Source organism: Sebastes umbrosus, chromosome 13 (genome assembly GCF_015220745.1).
Source record: "Sebastes umbrosus isolate fSebUmb1 chromosome 13, fSebUmb1.pri, whole genome shotgun sequence".
Classification (NCBI taxonomy): Eukaryota; Metazoa; Chordata; class Actinopteri; order Perciformes; family Sebastidae; genus Sebastes; species Sebastes umbrosus.
In genome coordinates this window covers 3,710,991-3,733,073 of record NC_051281.1, presented here as the reverse complement: position 1 = coordinate 3,733,073, position 22,083 = coordinate 3,710,991, and the positions used below count along the sequence as shown (strand labels likewise).

The 22,083-nt window shown below is 40.1% G+C and overlaps 2 protein-coding genes across 2 annotated transcripts in view; one reads left to right on the top strand and one right to left on the bottom strand.

Annotated features, from left to right (window-relative positions):
* LOC119499822 (trace amine-associated receptor 13c-like) overlaps positions 1-22,083 on the bottom strand; it is a 978,627-nt gene that overhangs the window by 542,260 nt on the left and 414,284 nt on the right. The gene's annotated exons all lie outside the window — the stretch shown is intronic.
* ndufa10 (NADH:ubiquinone oxidoreductase subunit A10) lies at positions 5,405-14,598 on the top strand. Its single transcript, XM_037789028.1, has 10 exons — positions 5,405-5,576; positions 8,084-8,252; positions 8,711-8,926; positions 9,115-9,201; positions 10,366-10,487; positions 10,636-10,715; positions 10,876-10,930; positions 11,045-11,130; positions 11,411-11,519; positions 14,392-14,598. The coding sequence occupies exons 1-10, from the start codon at positions 5,502-5,504 to the stop codon at positions 14,458-14,460; spliced, it is 1,068 nt and encodes a 355-aa protein (XP_037644956.1). The 5' UTR covers positions 5,405-5,501; the 3' UTR covers positions 14,461-14,598.

Below are 22,083 nucleotides of genomic sequence, written 5' to 3'. Positions count from 1 at the left end.
ATTAAGAGGATTCAAACAGCTCTTATCATGGCTGCTACTTCTGGGTCATTTCACTCCGTTAGGAACCTCCCTAAGCTAAAAAAAAAACATTCAACCACAGCCCCAGTGTTTATGGTGACCCCTCTGACCTTTCCTGTAGTGTCAACAGCGGGTTCAAATTGCTGCTGGCACAAAAGATATCTCAATCCAGGAAATGTTGTACTTCCTAGATGAACCCTTTTGTTTATGATGACCCCCTCCCGTCTCCTAAAAGTCATGTTTATATACAACTAAATAGTTTTGCATAATAACGTTTTGGTGAAAATATAATTCCAGTTTTTCCAGTCCACACACTGCTGTGTTCTTGTACCGCAGAGACGTCATAGAGCGGTGGTTGGGGTGGATGGTACAAAATACAGGGCTTTGGCAATGGAAACACTTTGGGTAAGGTTAGGGGAATATCACAATTTTTGTTAAATGCTTTAAAAGAAAACACGTCCTGTCTGGTGTCGAACTTTTTCCTTTAATTCTCAGGAAAGAATACAGAATAATTTGCCCCTCTGGCGTAAACTTGTATGAATCTCTGGAATAAACTAATATTCATCTGTTTTTATTCATTTCTTGCTCCTGCTTGAGTATTTCTTTCTCTTAGTACTCTCCATTTCTCCCTCCGTCTCTCACTCACTGAAGGTCCTTTCAGACACAATGCGTCAACGGCACTACTGCGCTGTGAACCCCGTTATTTCCAATGGTTTGTGCTACGCCATGACGGCTTTTCGCTACGTCGAGCAAAGCCCAACTTTTGGTGCTGCACGCTGTTATGTGCACAGCGGCAAGCACAGCTCAAACATGAACTCAAACTGCACTGTTTCACAAGCATAGACAGCTCTCTTCCGCCGGGAAACTACATTTAGTGTAGCTTTATTGTCGTCCGAGTGGAAACAGTAGAGCTTATAGACGCTATACAGTGCCAGAAACAGGTTAAGATAACGAAAAGGAAAGAAAAAGTGTGAAAATTTGCCATAAATCGCGAGAATTGTGACACCGGGAGGAAACCGGGAGAAGGCAATGAAAAACGAGAGTCTCCAAGGAAAATCGGGAGGGTTGGCAAGTATGAAGACAACCAGTTGTCATCCGTGAAATACGACTATTTTGTATCTGACAGAGCTAAGAGACTTGTCTCGGTATCAGATGTCGAGGGACGTGACAAAGCGTGACAAGCTGAACGGGCTGCACACCCTGCGCACTGTTATTGGCTGGGGGTTACACCCTCACGTGGGACCCAAAGGCTGTACGCAGACGCCCAGGAACGACCCGAGTAAAGTGAAATTAGAAGAAAAGAGAGAATACAGGCAGAGGGCTGCAGAGTCTCTGCAGAAACAAACATCACCACACACTTCTAGCGGGGCATACGTGATGATTGAGAGGGATTATTCTTGCATATTATACCTTTACCTGAATTAGATCTGCCTGTGGGTTCGGTATGAGCTGATTTCACTGTGCAGAGCTGAAACACTAGTGCTCCTCACTCTGAACGGAGTATGAAATATGAGTTGGTGTAGTTGACTGTCAGCCGTGTTTACATTGGTGGTTTCCTAGCCTACAGCAGAGGAAAGAGCCAGTGAGTCACATTATGTGTGCTGACAGACTGGAGGTGTTACGTAAAGTATTCAGTATTCAGGTGTGAACGTACTGAATGTGTCGTAGCTGTAGGGGAAAGTGCAGGACAAGATGAGCCAAACTAAATAAGAAGGTGATTGCAAATGTGTGAAGTCATTATTATCACTGTGAAAACAAGAGTTAGAGGGAGAAACATTGATAATCATTGTTTGGGTATCGTTCTCTGTAAACTAGCGTTACAGTTACAGCATCTCCACCACACTACACCTGTCCTATTGGTGGCTCATCGCTGTACTGCAAAGTCACGATGAGATGGCAGGCCATGTTTAAAACCACATTATGTAAATTCTACTCCAGATCATGAAGATTCAAAGCACATGTTCATGCTGAACCAGAAACATTTGTATAATGACTTACTGGACATCTCAGGTTTTCCATTGGATGTGAACTCAGAGCCGTGGTGACAATAGAAGAAACAGAGAACATCGTGTCGCTTTAGGCTCCACGTAGGGGACCATGAGGCGGGGAGGGAGGGGTATTATTACACACACTGTGGTTGTATCTGACAGGCTAATGTGGTTTAAATCCTGCTGTTCACACCATCACATAAAACCTCGGTCTGTGTAGCGTTATGAACATTTACATTTCTTGTGGGAAAACAAACCGAGCTAAATTATTTATCCCATGTGTCTCGTAAGCCCGGTCCAAGACAACTTTTAGCTGTTAACACTAACCATAGAAGATGAAAACATACCTATAGGGGCCTGTCGCAGAAGGAGCCAATTAGTATTCCTGCCAGTGGTGGAACTCAGATCTTTTACTTTTAAGTCAATAGAAATGAATAGTTTGAATCTGCAAAGTAAGCGATACAGATTCCCCAGATTTCAGCTGAACAGGAAGACCACACATAATACAGATGAAGCGGTGCTTTCACAACGAAACGGAAAAAAAGCCTCTATAATTAGACCCTAATAAAATGCCTCTTCAAAAATAAACAAATGCCTCTTTGATAAAAGGGGTTTCGATAAAAATAAACCAATAAATATCAAAATAAATACTGCAAGGCGTTATTGTTCGGCAAGCACAAACTCTTGCACGAATAGCATAAGGTCTGACCTGATGCAGGTAACCAAGTGGAAAGGTGATCTTTAATATTCACAGCAGTTTCAGAATACCTCAAAAATCACCCTCAATCAGAAAAGCAAAAGACAACAAAGAAGTCTCAAAAGGGCCTAAATACCAGACTCTCTGGCTGGCAATATCAGCTGAAATGAGGTTTGCATTAAAGGGACTGTTTGTAACTTCTTACACGTATAAATCACCCGGGTCGGTGTCCCATGCCCGCTCGCGTGTGGCTACGCTGTTCAGACTCAGACTCCAACACAAACTACACGGAAGCACCAAAACTGCAAAGTTATATCTAGTGAAGCCCGTCTTGCAAAACAGTGTTGGCCGCGGTCGGAGGACGCGGGGGAGACCGTAGCTTTGGTCTCGCGGTCGGGAGGCTGAAGCAGAAAAAGCCAACTCTAGGATCAGCAGTGATTCATGGAGAGACCTACGTCTGGTCAGCTAACATTACTGCCAAGCAGCTGAAATACAGAGTGATATCGTGGTTTTAGCTGACGTGTGTCGCCTTACTCTTTTGAGTGATGCTCGTTCATGTCTATGTAGAGCGAGCAAGCGCGAGCCCGACGCTGATTTTCGTTGACTTAATGGCCACAGGTGTCGCTGTTAACAAGCATTTCTGATTCTTACAAACAGTCCCTTTAAGTCAAGGAAGGATCAGAATACAGCGAGCAGTTCCTCACCTTTCTGAAGCCCTAAAGAAAGGTCGTCGTCACACCCTGATTGGCCGAGAGAGGAAACGCACCAAGCTGCTCTCAGTTGTTAATTAGGAGCCAACAATCCTCAAACCCAACAGATGATCAGAATAACCTCTAATGAACTCAGGGGAATTGGGAAATTTAGCTAGAATGATTGGGAAAAGGGAAATGACAGCAAGTACTAAGAATGAGGAACTACTTTAAAATAAATATAGTGGAGTTAAAACTGCAATTATTCCCTCTGAAATGTACAGTAGAGGTGTAGAAGTATAAAGTAGCAGAACATAGAATTACTAAAGTAAATCACCTAAAAATGGTACTAAAGTACAATATTAAATTAAATATACTTCCAGCCTACATTTTTATTGCATACGGTCACATTATAAAACCATTTCTTTAGACAGATTTGGGATTTACTGACAGCAGAGGTGAAGCAGGTTTATTTAAAACAAACTAATACTGCCATCTGCTGGTGAAAATACAGACACACACATGGATCTAGTATAGAGTATTCACATATAGATTAACTTCTATTCATATATCATTGTGTCTATGATCACAATTACAGACACTTACTAGAATTATTATAAGCATAAAAGTCATTCTTATGTGGAAAATTTGCATTTTAGCACACAAGTAATTGATTACAAAACCCAGATGATTAGTCAATTAATCGATTAGTGGATCATCATCAAATATATTTACTGTTAAGATCATCACTGCTATGTTTTTAAGCCATATATGCCATTAGCTCGTTCCACCTCGTCAAATGTGAAGATTTTGTAGAAATAAACTGAATATCTTTGAGTTCGTGACTGTTGATCAAATAAAACAAGCAACTTGAATGTGTCACCTTGGGCTCTGGGGAATTATAATGAGCATTTTTTTTTTTACCATTTCTTACATTTTATAGACATTTTAAATTTATTCCAATTGTTTAACAGACCCTGATTGTGTTTTTTTTTTGTAATTTTGTTTTATTCATCTTTTCATTTCCTTACATTTTATTTGTTGTATAATTTATTTCATTTTTATATTATTTTATACTATCAAATTATTTGCAGATTTTTTGTTATGAAAGGTCTGAACGTGTTTTATGTATCTACTGTATTGAACTTTGAAATAAAGTTAAATATATATATTTTTAATTAATTTATTTATTTTTAATTTATAATGTTTAAAAACTAAATATTATATTATATAATTTATAATGTTTAAAATGTTTTTATTCATCTTTTCCTTTCCTTACATTTTATTTGTTGTATAATTTATTTCATTTTATTATTATTTTATACCATCAAATTATTTGCAGATTTTTTGTAATGAAAAATCTGAACGTGTTTTATGTAACTACTGTATTGAACTTTGAAATAAAGTAAAAAAAACAACAAGATATATATATATATGTTGTAAAAAAATTTTTTTAAAAATTTTTTAAACTGTTAATGTACTTTCATTATCTTAATTTTTGCAATTTCAGACATGTTTGGTTCATCAAAATAAATAAATAAAATATATTAAGGCAACAACGACTACATACTCCAACGTATAATGTATGAGACAAGACGAAGCAAAGGCCTATTTTATTTGTTGTATAATTTATTTCATTTGAATATTATTTTTATACTATAAAATATATTTGCAGATTTTTTGTTATGAAAAATGTGAAGGTGTTTTATGTAAATACTGTATTGAACTTTTGAAATTTGTAGTAGATGAAAGTATGAAAAATAATAATAATAAAAAAGATTTAGACAATGATTTATTTGAACAGAGCAGGAGGGCTTTTAAATTAAAATTGGATGCTTTGTAAAAAATTATCATTTTTCCTTTTTTGAATCTATTAATGTAAATTTATTATTTAGATTTTTGCAGTTTCAGACATGTTTGGTTCATCAGAAATAAAAGAAATACATTCAGGCAACGAGGTCTACAGACTGTGACGTATAATGTGTGAGACCAGACTGAGCAAAGGCCCTCCTCCCTGTGACGTGTTATTCAGCGGCCGGGTTGCGGTCAGGTCCTCAGGAGGTTCTGGTTCTGGTTCTGGAGGACAGGCAGTTTAATCAGGTTAACATCATGGCTCTGAGGCTGATCCGGCTGGTCCTCCCAGCAGGAACATCAGCTCTAACAGCGGTGAACGTGACTCAGCAGGTGAGCACAGGAGCAGACTCTCAGTAGTCTGAAAGACGAGCTCAGGTTTACAAGGACAAGCTGCCTCTGATAGCTTAGCCGCCTAGCCGCTAGCATCACAGACTGACAGGCTGCCTCTGATAGCTTAGCCGCCTAGCCGCTAGCATCACAGACTGACAGGCTGCCTGCTGGTTTGTTTATCATGTTGACAGCATGTCCAGCTGTCAGGTCATCTCACTACATGTTAAACTATATTTATATATCAGATCCAAGTCAATCATGTGGAGATATCACCTTGTAATGATGCTATCTGGTGAAGCTAGCTAGTCTCGATGCAGAGTTTCAACCACATATTCAATTCAGTTCACTTTATTTGTCCCCGAGGGGCAATTGTACATTTTTAAACATCTTGAAAGTTAAAACAAATGATACTAATATATTAATAATACTAGTGAAATACTTAAAATAGTGCAGTATACACAGTATACAGTATAAATTAAGGCAACAAAGTGACACGTAATATAATTGAATAGATTTTACTCCTACAAATTTGATTAAAAAGTACTGAATAAATTAATTACATTTAAACAAAAATAATTAGTAAATCCAAATTAATTTATATTTACAGAATATCTTGGTGAAATTAATTTATATTTATTAATCATCTGGGTGAAATTGATTTAGATTTATTAAGTATCAGGGTAAAATTGATTAATATTAACAAATTATTTTGGAGAAATTGATTTATAGTTAATAATCATTTGGATAAAAATGATTTGGATTCACTTAATAAAATACATTATATCTACTAATATTTGAACACATTGTTGCTTGAATCTATTCAATAATATTGATTGTCACTTTGTTGCCACAAATGTTCTATGTCTAATCTACTCAATATCATGCCTTTTTGGTACCACATTCTGTAATATACAGAATAATATATAGGAATATGGTATATACAGTTTTAACAGTGTATTTAATATACTAAGATATATGCAATATGAACATAGTAGGCAGTGCATGAGTATAAAATAAATAGTGGAGAGTGTAATTACAAGTAATGCTAATAGTATAAAATGTTATAAGCACTTCAAGTTCAAATATATTGTCGTGTATTAGTAATATAATTAAATTATTGTGCTTTGCCTCTCTGCCTTAACACAAGGGGCATACTAGACATAGAGTACACAATAACACAGCAATACAGTAGGAATACATGATAACACAAAGAAAGTGAGGTGCATGTCGGTGTGTCAGCTGAGCGGGAAGGCTGGTATTCTTAATGATGTTTTGGGCTTTCTATTTGCAGCGAGTTATGTAAATGTGATGAAGTTGTGGTTGTTCTGTGCCAGTGATTCTTGCTGCTGTCTTTACAGTCCTTTAAAGCATTCCCGAGCAGTCAGGTTGCCAAAGCACGCTGTAATACGGCCTAACGACACTCGATGGTACTGCGATAAAAGTTCACTAGAGGTTTGGTACAGGTTGAGTTCAGAGATCATGTGAGGGTGTCTGTGATGTGTGAACCAATCTGTAAACAGATGACTCATTAATGGAAATAGGAATATGATTCCCTCTGATCTTCCTAACGTTAACAACGATTTCTTTTGTCTTAATGGCATTTAGAGAGAGGTTGTTTTCATGGCTGGTTAGATCTTCCACATCCCTCCTATAGTCTCCCTCATCACTGTCACTTTTACACCAATCACTGTGGTGGTCTCTGCGAATTTTATGATGTCATATTTGGCAAAGCAAACAGTGTAAAGTGGTCGCGCACATCCAAAACCGTAGTAGGCCAGTGCTGGACCAGTAGAAGACATCAATGAAAACTGTAGAAGAAGGTCTGCACACTGTAGCTCCCTTTAAGAACAATTTATTGGCACATCTTAGTTTTTTGACGTTCCGAGCAGATGCTCTTCTTCAGACTCAATAAATCTGCTCAGAGATCTTTAAAGCTAAGATTAAAGATATTTGGCACAGCAGTCATGTGTAAACAGACTGTAAAATAGGGGACCGAGACATTATTATATTTTCATTATAGCTCAATATAATTCAACAGCATCACAAACCACAGCCTCCAGAATGATCATAAAGTTGGATCAACGCGTCTCTAATACACTTCTCAATAAAAAGTGAACATTATAACCTACATGAAGATAGGATTTATTAGTTTTAGTGAGAAACCAGCAGCTCACCACTGCCTACTGTAATTCATCATCACATTATCAGTGGGCTCTATTTAGTATTGATTGTTGTTGTCACTACAAATCAGGTTTCCTATCTTGAGGCTGTTGGCTTCGTGTCAAATCTAGTTTTAATACCTGTTTATGTCGGATGAAATGATGTTTACACAGTACATATTGTTACACAAATTTCAGTTGACATTTTCACAAACTAATTTACTTCCAGCAAACCTGCAGCGAGGTAGCGTTCCTGTGTAGAAATTACTTGGTTGGAGGGAATGTGCGTGCATTAATCTGGCTCTGCTCTGTTATCAATTAAAGGTGTTTTTTGTTTTTGTCATCCAGGCAGGCGTTCACACCAGCTCGGTGAGAAGCCTCCGGTATGGCTGGTGGGCCTACGCACTGGGCGAGAGGACGACGCCGCGGTTAAATCAGCACAGTAAAATCATCACCCTGGATGGCAACTTGTCGTCAGGGAAAGGAGCGCTGGCCCAGAAGCTGGCCGATAAGCTGGGTAACTATCTCACTGTAGGGATCCTTCACTAGAGTCTGACTCAAGCAGTGAGTCCCTCAGGTTTATAGTCATGCAGTGGATGGATGAACTGCATGTGATTATCATAAAGTGGGCATGTCTGTAAAGGGGAGACTTGTGGGTACCCATAAAAACCCATTTTCATTCACATATCTGGAGGTCAGAGGTCAAGGGACCCCTTTGAAAATGGCCATGGCAGTTTTTCCTCACTAGAATTTAATGCAAATTTGAAGCGTTATTTAGTCTCCTTCACGACAAGTGAAGGTACCAATGGATTCTTAAGGTATTTCTAGTTTCATATGAAACCAGTATCGTCACTCTAGCTTTAAAACTGAGCCCGCTACATACTAAAAATCACAGCCACTGACTGAGTTATGGGACGACAGTGTGGACAGTATTTGTGTTGAAAACAATAATAACTTGTAGTTCTGTGCCTACAGGGATGCTCTACATGCCTGAGCCCGACACTTTCTACATGGACAAGATGACCGGGGAGAAGGAGCCACTTCCTGTCGACTTCAACGGGATGTGCAGCCTGGAGAAGTTCTACACAGACCCCAAAGCTGCCGACGGAAACAGCTACAGACTGCAGCTCTGGATGTACCTCATGAGGCTGCTTCAGTACTCCGACGCCATCGAACACCTGCTCACCACAGGTAGCGCCCACTCGGATCTGTGCATATTTTAAAATCCATGTTTGTGACTGTTGTGTATTAAGTTTGCAGCCCTTGTGATATCAGTAGAGTGATTTAAGCAGTCATATTTAGAAACAGATGTGTGTATGACAGGATGGATAATGCATTAACAGAGTCGCTCACCTACGTCCTGATCTTCTGTGTTTAAGGCCAAGGCGTGATCCTGGAGCGTTCTCCCTTCAGTGATATCGTCTTCCTGGAGGCCATGTTCAAAGAGGGATACATCAGAAAGGAGTGTGAGTATTTAGTGTCTTCATTTATTGATATTTCAGTCGCCTCAAATATATAACAAATATTGACAGGGATTTCTCAATTCACTTCTGTTTCCTTCTCATTTGGTTTTAGTTGGTAAATAAGATAAAATCATGAAAAGAAATGTTAAAGCAGCTCTCTGTAAGAATCAGAAATTGCTTGTTAACAGTGATATCTATGGCCGTTAAGTCAACGACAGTCAGCGTCCGAGCATCGTTCAAAACAGTGAGGCGACACACATAAGACTGAACGTGATAGACAAGCATCATGTTGATTAACGATAGCAACATTAGCCAGTTAAAACCACAATATCACTCTTTATGTCACCTGCTTGGCAGTAATGTTAGCTGACCAGACGAAGGTCCCTCCGTGAATCGATGTTGAGCCTAGTGTTAACTTTTCCTGCTTCAGCCTCCCCACCGCGGTCAGAAGGAACAGGGGAGACACCGGAGTTTTGGTCTCCTGGGCCGGAGTCGATAACGTTACTCGCTCCGGGGTTAACCCCCGCTGTCACTTCACTCAGCAGCAGGGAAACGAGACACGGGAAACCTCTGTTGGTCTTGAGGAGCTGCAGCATTTATTTCTGTACAAACTGCAACTTCCACTGTACATTCACTTGATATTCTCAGAGCTGAACTAACTCTCTTCTGCTTTGCTGCTCGCTCCTTTTCTCACACAAACTGCCATTCTTTCTCTCTTTTGGTCTGCTGTTCTCTCACAACACTAGTTTTCACACAACTGTTGGTAACATTCCTGTTTTGCAAGACGGGCTTCAACTAGATATAACTTTGTTTTTTTTGTGCTTCTGTGGAGTTTGTGTTGGAGTCTGAGTTGTGGTGGGGGCTGGTCGTTTGTTGGCGTTAGCAGATTCTATTTCTAAGTAAACGTCAGCTATAGTTGCACACTGTTAGCCCTGTAAACGGAGCTTGAAATAAGGCACTTGCGAGTGAGTGTTTTTCCTGGAAAACCGGCCAACATTCTTCACATTAAAAGCAGTCTATGAGCTGATAGAGGAAACCCAGAGAGACGGGAAGGTCTCATTTTTTTAGGTTAGGTTACAACCTGTTTACACACTGGCAATAAAAAAGGGTTATACGTGTGAAAACTTCCATCCAGTCCCTTTTAAAGAACCGTCCTGTGGCTTGCAGGTGTGGAGCACTACAATGAGATCAAAGGCATCAGCATCTGTGAGTTCCTGCCTCCTCACCTCGTCATCTATGTCGACCAGCCAGCTGAGGAAGTGCAGAAGAAGCTAAAACAGAGCAGCAAGGTAGAGAGACGCAGACACTGAAACCACAGGATACTGTCATCTCCGTAACACACTGTAATAAATCTGCATATTTAAAAAAAACAAGAAACAAACACAGCTTTTTAATCAGCTTCATGTTAACCATGTATTAAAATCTCTTTATTCTCAGTCCTATCTTCAGAATGTGCCCCTGACATATCTGAAGGCCATCGAGGACAGCTACAAGAAGTCTTTCCTGCCCAAAATCAGGTGAGTAGTTGAACTTAAGTAAAACAAACATGTAATAGATCTCTGACCATTGTCAAAACACACATGAATCATACATGATTCTCCTGTAATTTGATATTAAAAAAGCCAGCTTGTGTTTTATTTTTCTTACCTAACTGAGGTTTGTGTGTTTTTCTTTTAGCGAAACAACAGAAGTGTTGGCTTATGATGCAACCCAAGCCCAAGATGTAGAAAGGGTAAGACTATAGTGGGCAGTAGCTGGGTGAATAATTTCTTTGGGTGTAATTATGAACCCTAAAATCTATTTACTGCTTCTGTAGACAGCGTTATTTATGGTGTTTGGTCCTCAGGTGGCAGAAGACGTGGAGTATCTGAAGTTTGACAAAGGGCCGTGGCTGGAGCAGGATGATGTCACCTACCACCACATGAGGATTCTGTGAGTTCTTGATTAATGGTCTACGTTTTCCACATTTAAATGCAAATTACACAGAGGAAGACCTCCAACAGGTGAAGTCGGGATTCTCAACCTCAGCCTCCGTTTGTCATACTCATTATGGATAAATATGCAAAGTACCTGAAACGAATCACGCAGGGAACTCAAAATGCAGATTCCTTCTGATTGCCTTTTATACGCCGTCCTCCGCCCATAGATCAGCACACATCAGACGCTGCTATGAGCTCATTTTTTGTGCTGTCATTTCCTCTGTGTTTTACAGCGTGGAAGACAAACAGATGGTGGCAAACCTGGCCCACATACCCAAGTTTCTGCCAGAGATAACCATCGGGGCCCACGACTACGATGAAAAATACTACGCCTTTAAATCGGTATGTAGAGACAAGATGCTCGTTTGTTTTAATGCCTCTAATTTCTTTAACGCAGTCACTCAATGTGATTTTTAGGTTGTAGCAGGCTCAGTTTTGAAGCTACAGTAAAGCTACTGGTATCAAATTAAACTAGAAAACCTATTGAATCCATTGGTACCAACCATGTCATACTAGGAGGTTAAATAACGCTCCAAACTTGATCTAAATTTTGGTGAGGAAAAACTGTCATGGCCATTTTCAAAGGGGTCCCTTGACCTCTGACCTCAAGATATATGAATGTAAGTGGGTTCTATGGGTACCCACGAGTCTCCCCTTTACAGACATGCCCACAATATTTGTCATTGTTTTGTGTTGTTAATTGTTTTCCAATAATCAATATATACATACATTTGCATAAAGCAGCATATTTGTCCACTCCCATGTTGATAAGAGTATTAAATACTTGATAAATCTCCCTTCAAGGTTGATTTTGAACAGATAAAAAATGTGATTAATTTGTGATTAATCGTGATTAACTATGGACAATCATACGATTAATAATAGTGGCAAAATAGTCCCACCCACAAAGCATGGTGAACGAGATGGGGTCCGTGTTTCAAGATGGGTCGGGTTGGTTGCCGACATCGCCGCACACCCTGCACTGATCAGTCCGTCGTGGTTGACAGTCATGCAGTGAGCAGGCCAAGGGGCCCCGTCCCTCTCCGCAGGGAGAGAGGGCACAGCGAGTCCACGGCGCCGGGAATCAGTGAGGCAGGGCTTAACAAGAAGAGTGCCCGCTTGCCCGGGGCAAGTAAAATTCCACGATTGGCTAGTAAATCCAGCAATCTCGCTTCCTCCTCATCTCTGTTGAGAGTTGCTCATGCCGACATAAGGCCAGCCAGCGCCACGGAGCGTCCATCCCTGAAAGCGCACCGTTGTAAAGGAAATGGGCGCGCTGGATTTATTACACAAGACAAAACGAGAGCGTCATTGCGAAATGGAATGCGGCACAATAATCGTTTTATCGATCATCTTGTTTTCATAATCGTAGGAAGACAAAATTGCATTAATCGCCCTAATGTGTACACAAATACAGATGTTAGTGTGTCTTTGATGAGTTATATCGGCCGACGGGTTAGCCTGCCTTGAGTTCACAGTAAACTAAGAATAAGAAATGATCATGTTTTCTAGCCAATACGATAAATTCGAGACGAGGTTGTTGTGTCCTGATCCCAACGATCAGCTGGGAACATCCCTAATGAGACATCGCCTGCTGTTGGCTGGTAACATTAATTAGCTGTGTTGCAGGAGTCAGAGTTGCCCTTTTGTTTTGTCATTATCTGAGGATGAGTTGTATTATCTTGTGATGATCACTTTATTGAAACCAACAACATGACATTGAGGAACCCCGCCTCTGTCTCTCTTGATACTGAATACTTTTATTTCTCTACCCTTTGCCACATAGAGCCGGTGCGGTGCCGTCGTCGGCGTCACGGAACTAATTTCCTTCCGCTGAAATATTGAGCGACTTCGTAGTTTCAAGGAGGCAAATGCCAGATATGGAATATTCTACAAGGCTTTTGGTATCATCAGTCTTGCAGGGAAACATTTGGGTCTGACCTTTTCTGTTTATTGACTGGAGACTTTTTTGTCTCCCCTTGCGGCAAAAATCCGGCTGCGTAATGCTACAGGAGGCTGTGACCTGACATTCAGTTCTGAGCCCCGGATCTCAGTGGAAAGAATGAGAACTGTGACACGCGGTGGCATAATCTCCCTCAGTGACACTTTAGATGACAATGTAAAGTCACGGAAGGACGTTTGCAACACTGATGTGTTACAGCTTTCATTCAATTCAGGAACAAATATTGAATAAATGTCAAAAAAAACAAAAAATATGAAGGTATTCCTTTTCAAATTGTTTTTACTCGCATGATTTCACTGATTATTCAACTATGAAAATAATTTTCTGCGGATCAAATAAACAACATTCCTGCATTACTTGTAAATATTAAAAGTCTTTATATTTAATGTTGTGAAGTATTAAATTGATCTCTGCAGGCAACCCGGTTATATTGATCAGATGCTTTCAACTATTTAAATTAGAACAAGTTCATTTGAAATACAAAATTATTAGGGCTGTCAATTGATGAAAATATTGAATTGCAATTAATCACATGATTGTCAATAGTTAATCACGATTTATCGCAAATTAATCACACATTTTGTATCTATTTTTTATCAAAATGTACCCTAAAGTGAGATTTGTCAAGTATTTAATCCTCTTATCAACATGGTAGTGGACAAATATGCTGCTTTATGCAAATGTATGTATATATTTATTATTGGAAATCAGTTAACAACACAAAACAATGACAGGTATTGTGCAGAAACCCTCACAGGTACTGCATTTAGCATAAAACAATATGCTCAAATCATAACATGGCAAACTGCAGCCCAACAGGCAACAACAGCTGTCAGTGTGCTGACTTGACTATGACTTGCCCCAAACTGCATGTGATTATCATAAAGTGGGCATGTCTGTAAAGGGGAGACTCGTGGGTACCCATAGAACCCATTTACATTCACACATCTGGAGGTCAAAGGTCAAGGGACCCCTTTGAAAATTGCCATGACAGTTTTTCCTCGCCAGAATTTAGCGTAAGTTTGGAGCGTTATTTAACCTCCTTTGCGACGAGCTACTATGACATGATTGATACCGATGGATTCATCAGGTTTTCTAGTTTCATATGATGTTTCTAGCTTTAACACTGAGTCGGCTACAACCTAAAAAGCAAGTTGCTTTGATGCTTTAAAGAAATTAGTGGCGTTAAAACATGTGATTCTGAAGTCTTGTTCCTTTTAATTTAATTGTCAATTTGTTTTGTCCTCGTAGCTCCCTGGGAAGAAGTATGCTGCTGGTTATAATGCAGATGTTGGAGACAAACACATCTGGCTGAAGTGAAGTGAGTCCTGTCACTGATTCATCCCTCGCCGCTGGCTGATCAGCTCCCTCAGTGAGCTCGTATTGACCCGGTTCCCTCCTGTTGTACATCCTAAATAATATGTATGTATTAAAAGAATAAATTTTGAATCTACAAAATGTCTTTTGTTCTGACTCTGTGTGCCAGACGTGATGCATGAAACCAACGGTGGCTCACTCTCCCAAAGAACAGTCAGTTACTTTAAAAAGAACAAAGTCAGACTCCAGCTGTGTTTGAATGCACTGCCCTGTGTTTAAAGCAGTGACCTCATTTAGGATCGTAGTGGGCTGAAGCTCCTCCTGAGCCTCTCAGTGCTGGTCTGGAGTATCCGGGACCTCCTTCCCGACCTCAGCGGGGGGAAAAGGGCCATTACCCTGGTGGTTGGGGTCCTTAATGATTCTCCTAGCCTTATTCTGGCAGCGCCCGGTGTAAATATCCTTCAGGCAGGGTAGAGCACGGCCTGTTTGCTGGAGGAGGCTCTTGTTCTAATCAAGAATTGATCAGCAGCACAGATAAACCGGGCTCCGTAGCAGAGTACACCAGAGAGATGTAGGGGGGGGAAACTCCAATAACTTGCTTCCTGAAGCCAGATCTCAGCTCCCTCTTCACCACAACAGTCCGGTGCAGCGCCCCAGACTGTACAATCTAATCTAGCTATATTAAATTGCCCACCAGTGGGTAGTGAACAGGTTGCAACACATCCGACACCCCGCATATCAATGGTTACAACCTCTGAAGCCCCTGAGGATCTGAGGAGGGAGAAGAGCAGAGTATGATTACACAGATACAGGATCACGCTAAATCACCAGATGTGAATTGCAGGAGAATTACACATCTGTTAACCTAAAGGCTGAGTTATGATGCGCTTGGTGTTGGCTTGAACGGCCACATGATGGTGGATTAGTTTGAGATGAAAGGCTGCTTCTCAGGACACCAAAAGCCCTGAGCACATGCAGAGACACACAACTACATTTGGAGTTTAGTTTTCCTGCTGTGGAAGCAATTGAAAACTGTTTTTTATTAACTATTGAGTATTAAAGATACAGTGTGTAGGATTTCGGGGGCTCTATTAGCAGAAATGGAATATAATATTCAGAATTAGCTGTTTTTGTTAGCTTAGAATGAGCCCTTCATATCTACAGGGAGCAGCTCCTCTTCACGGTCGTGTCTAGAAGGTAACCCGCAAATTGTGAAAACTTGCAAAACTCTCATGAGACTCGCTGCCCGATGACCTATCCTAATTTGACGTCAAAGCATAACCTTAACCATTCTATGTCAACGCCTGACCTTAAGCTTCTCGCGAGAGTTTCGCACTTTCCTGTGTTAACCTTCTAGCCACAACCATGGATGTATTAAGAGAATTGGATACAGCGTTGGACCCGTTCATTCCTGTGAGAGTTGCTCATTGTATGAAGCAAAAAAAGCTTGACTTCTGGCTATAAAAGTACCCCGATCATCTGGCCATCTTCCGCATCCATTGGGCCCATAGAACAGGCGCATATATATTCCTTTAACTCCGCCTCCCAGCCCTCGCTCCAGCCTTGGTCTGGGTCTCATTCACATGAACGGGGGAAGGGAAATAACTCTGGATTCAGCTATTAGTGCATTTTACAACTTTTAGGACCTAATGATTTAAGGACTATTAGAGTGTTCAAACGGGGAAGTTGATTCACCTCAAAACAAAATTATCCGCTGAGTTACAGACGTCTCTTTCCCAATGTAAGTCTATGGGAAAAGTATTTTTGTGCACGATGACATCACGTGACAGACATGGAAGTTGTAGTACCGCCGTTTGGCCGCTATGTAAAATTTGCTTCAAAGCACGGCGCTCTTCCTGGAAGCTTGGCCATGATCTCTCTTCAAGGAGTCCGCCATGTTGCTCCACCATGTTTCTACAGTAGCCCAGAACGAACAAACCAAACAGCAACTCTAGAGAGAGACTTTCACGTTTTTACGGTACCACGCCGCTAGATGCCGCCAAATCCTACACACTGCACCTTTAAATGTGTCTGAATATGTTACCATAAGCCTGGTAGACGACATAGTCTGTACCTGTCTGATGGGCCGAATCCAATCAGGAGTTTCTAGCATCTTGAAGGCAACATGGATGACCCTGATGCTGCAGCCTTTGAAGAACCAAACCAAGCTGCTCTCATCTGAATCCAGAACCCCACTTTTCCCCGGCATGGCCGCCTGGGGGGAAAGGAGAAGGCAATAAAGCTACTGACTCTGTCTCAATCACCCTTCTCTATTATGCTGCCCAAACAGTCCATTATCAAAAAGACTAAGGCCAAATGTTTCCTCTGAAATCCTGCATGATGTACAGCGACAGATCCCGCCGACCATAATACCGCGTTGATTGCTATAATGATTGCAGTATAAAGCAAAACTCTGCCACCAGCTATAGTTAATTGAAAATTATATCTATTATTTCGCCATAAATGAGCTTTCAACCTAAAGAACTTTGAGTCTGCTATTTGCAATAATGAGCCTAAAAATATTCAAAGAGCAGTCCGTGGACTTTGAAAAGAGGAAACAGTGATTGACTTCTACCTCTTCATTATCCTGTCATGTAAATGACCGGCTCCCACTTATCACAGTAAGCCTCCAGCCCGACACTCACCTCCGACACAAAACACGCTGCCAGAGCTCTGGACCTGACATGCTGGATGACGTCCAGCTTCACAAGAGGGTCCATGTTCTCAGAAGTTCTGCATTAGCAATAGCAAAGATTATTTCTACAGCACATTTTGTAAGGAACATCCAGATATAAAATATGATTAAAAGAAAGTACAAAGTACGTCAAATAGTAATTATACAGAGTGTAATATAATCAAAAGAATAAAAACACGTAACACAGAATCAAAGTGTAGTAGGAATAGAATAGGCTACAAGTTTTAGAGCTCAATCACATGAAAAGAAACATGTTTTTAACCTGGATTTAAAGGTCCCATATCATGTTCATTTTCAGGTTCATACTTGTATTTTGGGTTTCTACTAGAACATGTTTACATGCTTTAATGTTAAAAAAAAACACATTATTTTTCTCATGCTGTTCGTCTTAATATAGAATAGAATATATAGAGGACCAAAGCTGCCAAATAAATAAATAAATAAATAAATAAATAAATAAATAGATAAATAAATAAATAAATAAATACGTTAATATGCCATTAAATGTACCAACAACAATCTTAAATGTAAGCATTAATTAATTGATAAAATGTGACAAATTTATATTTCTGTTTTAATATGCTTCTTTATATATTTATTTACCTTTGTATTAATTACCCAATTTAGTTACTTTCCTATTTAATTTTCCCATTTATTTATTTAAAAAAATATGTAAAAAATAAATATATATATTTTTTTAACGAAAATTAAATAAATAGGGAAATTAGGTAAAGACATAAAGCAAGAAATTAAAACAGAAATATACATGTATGTTCCAGCCTTTATTTTTTAATATTATTTTTGGTACATTTAACTCCATATTAATTTACTCAGCGAGTCATTTATTTATTTTTGGCAGCTTCCGTCCTCCATAAATAAGAGCTCTACTGGGTTTATATTCCTTAAGAATATCGCAGATATATTCTGGCTTTAAACCATCCAGTGATTTATAGATTAGTAGCAGCACTTTAAAATCTATTCTGTAACTAACTGGAAGCCAGTGTGAATATTTCAGAAGTGGAGTAATGTGCTCGGTTATCTTAGTCCTGAATAAAACTCCAGCAGCGTAATGATCCCTTTGGGAAGACCAGTTAAGAGCAGGTTACAGTATAGTCCGCCCTACTAGAGATAAAAGCATGGATCATCTTCTCTCTGTCATTTTGGGACACCAAACCCTTGATTCAGCGAGGCAGCTTTGAGCTGAGGACAAACTCTGTGAGGACGTCCACTTCCCGAAAGAGAGAGGTCTCCCCCAGGACAGAGAACCGAGGGGGGGGGGGCGGTGAGCCTCCTTGGAGGTTGATGAAAGTCCTTCCTTCCACTGAAACTATGTTATTCTCTTTCCAACACTTCAAAAACCCCGAAGTGCCCCAAAGGAGCCCGAGGGGGGAGCTCTGTCAGAAGGTTCCTGGACAGATCCAAATACTTTGTGTTGAATGGGAATTTGCTTAGAGCGACGGAGAAGTGTCTGTCTGAGCGGTAGCCATATTTCAGGTGTGGGGAGACAGTTACATCCCTTATGACAAGCTCACACTGCCCTAGGAAGTGGAGAGGCGAGGAATGATAGTGATGGAAACGTAACCTAAAGGCTGAAGTAAAAAAAAAAGAAAAGAAATAAATGTGATGGTTAGAAAGTTTGCCGATCTGTTATACTGTCAGTTAACATTTGAAATAGATATAGGCAAGGCAAGGCAAGGCAGCTTTATTTGTATAGCACATTTCAACAACAGGGCAATTCAAAGTGCTTTACAGAAACATTCAAGAACATTGCGACAAAATGCAAAAGAACATTAAGAAATAATTAAAACAGTTATAAAAACATAAAAACATTAAAACATTAAAGATTAGAAAATAAAAACAAGCTAAAAATAAAAGCTAGGATAGAAGCTAAAATTGCATAAAACTCAAAAGAGTAAAAGTTATAGTGCAGTGTCAGAATGAAAGGCACCCACAAACAGGAAAGTTTTAAGCTTTGTTTTAAAAGAAGTGAGAGTTGGAGCGGTCCTGCAGGTTTCTGGGAGCTTGTTCCAGATATTTGGTGCATAAAAACTGAATGCTGCTTCTGCATGTTTAGTTCTGACTCTGGGGACACTAAGCAGACCTGATCCAGATGACCTGAGAGGTCTGGATGGTTCATAACACAGCAGAAGATCAGAAATGTATTTTGGCCCTAAACCATTTAGTGCTTTGTAAACCAGCAGCAGTATTTTGAAATCAATTCTCTGAGAGACAGGCAGCCAGTGTAGAGACTTCAGAACTGGACTGATGTGATCCACTTTCTTGGTCTTAGTGAGGACTCTAGCAGCAACGTTCTGAATCAGCTGCAGCTGTCTGATCGATTTTTTAGGAAGACCGGTAAAGACGCCGTTACAGTAGTCAAGTCGGCTGAAGATAAATGCATGTACTAGTTTTTCCAAATCCTGCTGAGACATCAGTCCTCTAATTCTTCTTATATTCTTCAGGTGATAGAAGGCTGTCTTTGTAATTGTCTTAATATGGCTGTTAAAGCTCAGGTCTGAGTCCATGACTACACCAAGGTTTCTGGCTTGGTCTGAGCTTTTTAACATCACAGATTGTAGGTGAGCACTAACCTTTAATCTTTCTTTTTTGGCTCCAAAAACTACAACCTCAGTTTTGTCTTTGTTCAGCTGAAGAAAATTCTGGCACATCCAATTATTGACTTGTTCAATGCACTCACTCAGTGCTTGTATTGGACTGTAGTCTCCTGGTGATAGAGTTATGTAAATTTGTGTGTCGTCTGCATAGTTATGGTAATTTATTTTGTTGTTCTCAAAAATCTGACCCAGTGGGAGCATGTAGATGTTAAACAAAAGAGGCCCCAAGATGGAGCCTTGGGGAACTCCGCATGTGATTTTGTTCAGCTCAGATTTGCAATTACCTATAGACACAAAGAAGTCCCTGTCTTTTAGGTAGGATTTAAACCAGCTGAGTGCTATGCCAGAAATACCCACCCAGTTTTCCAGTCGGTCTAGTAATATATTATGGTCAACCGTGTCGAATGCAGCACTGAGATCCAGTAAAACTAAAACCGTAGTTCTACCACTGTCTGTGTTCAATCGGATGTCATTGAAGACCTTAACAAGAGCAGTCTCAGTGCTGTGGTTTCGTCGAAAACCTGACTGGAAGACATCAAAAGAGTTGTTTAGTGCCAGAAAGCTATTTAATTTTTGAAAAACTGTTTTTTCAATTATTTTAGACAAGAATGGAAGATTTGATATCGGTCTGTAATTATTTACTATTGATGAGTCCAGATTGTTCTTTTTGAGGAGTGGTTTGATGACAGCAGTTTTCAGGGCCTGTGGGAACACTCCTGAAACAAGAGATGCATTAACAATCTGTAAAAGCTCTGAGACCATACAATCTGATACTTTTTTGAAAAGGCCTGTTGGCAGAATGTCAAGGCAGCATGAGGAGGATTTTAGATGTTGTATGATTTCCTCCAGGTATGTCTGATTTATTGGATAAAACTGTGTCATGGTATTTGCACCAGGTTTAAGTGGACGCAGGGGAAACAAACATCCTGTACCTGCTATGGAGGAAGTGACTGCTTGTCTGATTTTGTGAATTTTTTCTGTAAAAAAGGAAGCAAATTCATTGCAGGCCCTGGAGGATAAAAGTTCAGAGGCTACTGACACAGGAGGGTTTGTTAGCCTGTCGACAGTAGCAAACAGGGCACGTGCATTGTTATTGTTTTTGGTGATGATGTCAGAGAAGAAGGACCGCCTTGCATTTTTCAGTTCTGAATTATAAATGCAAAGTCTCTCTTTATAGATGTCATAATGAACTTGTAGATTTGTTTTCCGCCACTGGCGTTCAGCTTTTCGACACTCTCTTTTTTCATTTCTTACCAACATGGTATTTCTCCATGGAGATTTTTTCTTACCAGAGACAATCTTCACCGTGGTGGGTGCAATGGTATCAATAACATTTGTCATTTTAGAATTGAAATTATCTACAAGCTCATTGACAGAGGTCCAGGGGAGGGTGGGTGTGGAAGAGAAAGCCTGAACAAATTGATCACTGGTATTTTCAGTGATATACCTTTTTGTGATTACCTCTGTCTTATCATTCCTGTGCACAGGAAGAGTACTCTCAAAGAATACACATGAATGATCAGACAGTACAGTACAATATATACATATATTTAAACCTGCAGTAGGCAGAACGTTTTTGGCATCATTGGGCAAAAATTCAATAATAAACTTTCAGCATGCTGTAAGAAAGAGAGACTTCTGCTCCTCCTCATGGCTCTGTTTTCAGGCTTTAAAAAATCTATCGTGTGACGGGAGACTTTGGCCAATCACAGGTCACTTCAGAGAGAGAGAGCGTTCCTATTGGCTGTGCTCCGGCTGGCTTGCGGTGCTTGGTATTTCCTCAACTTGATCTCAACGTGGCTGCCGGGTCACAAACTTTCTCATTTTACAGCTAAACAAGATGTTTCTGAAAACATTTGAGGAGAGAAATAGGCATTACAGTAACAGAATATTGATTCATATTTGATCAGCGCTGCCTAGTTTGACCGTTTGATCGCAGTTTGTGAGAGATTGACAGCCAGCAGGATTCAGCTCAGCTCTGATCGGTTGTTTTCCTCCGGTCTGTGAAATCTTGCAGATGCCATTAGGAGCACCAGAGGACACAGAGGCACATGATTTTTTTCAGATTACCTGTCTCATGCACTTCTGTCAGGATATAGCCACCGTTTTATTTATTATTTTTTAATCATATTTGCTCCATTTCTACCCCGCTGCAGCTCTAAGGACTTAAATTGATCGACTGCATCAACAAAAAAAAGTGCGAGCAAAACAAAAGAAGTACTTCACAGGTCAGTCAAAGTGTAACAAAGAAATAAATCAAGTGTGGACAGTCAGCAGACAGTGGAGGCCAGGGGCCTGCCAGGAGCTGAAAAGAGG

Excerpts from the sequence above, each read along its gene's own strand:
- ndufa10 (XM_037789028.1), top strand. The coding sequence starts at position 5,502 with ATGGCTCTGAGGCTGATCCGGCTGGTCCTCCCAGCAGGAACATCAGCT. Across the intron at positions 9,202-10,365 it reads GGGATACATCAGAAAGGAGT|GTGTGGAGCACTACAATGAG; the intron begins GTGAGTATTTAG and ends TGTGGCTTGCAG. Across the intron at positions 11,131-11,410 it reads TACCACCACATGAGGATTCT|CGTGGAAGACAAACAGATGG; the intron begins GTGAGTTCTTGA and ends TGTGTTTTACAG.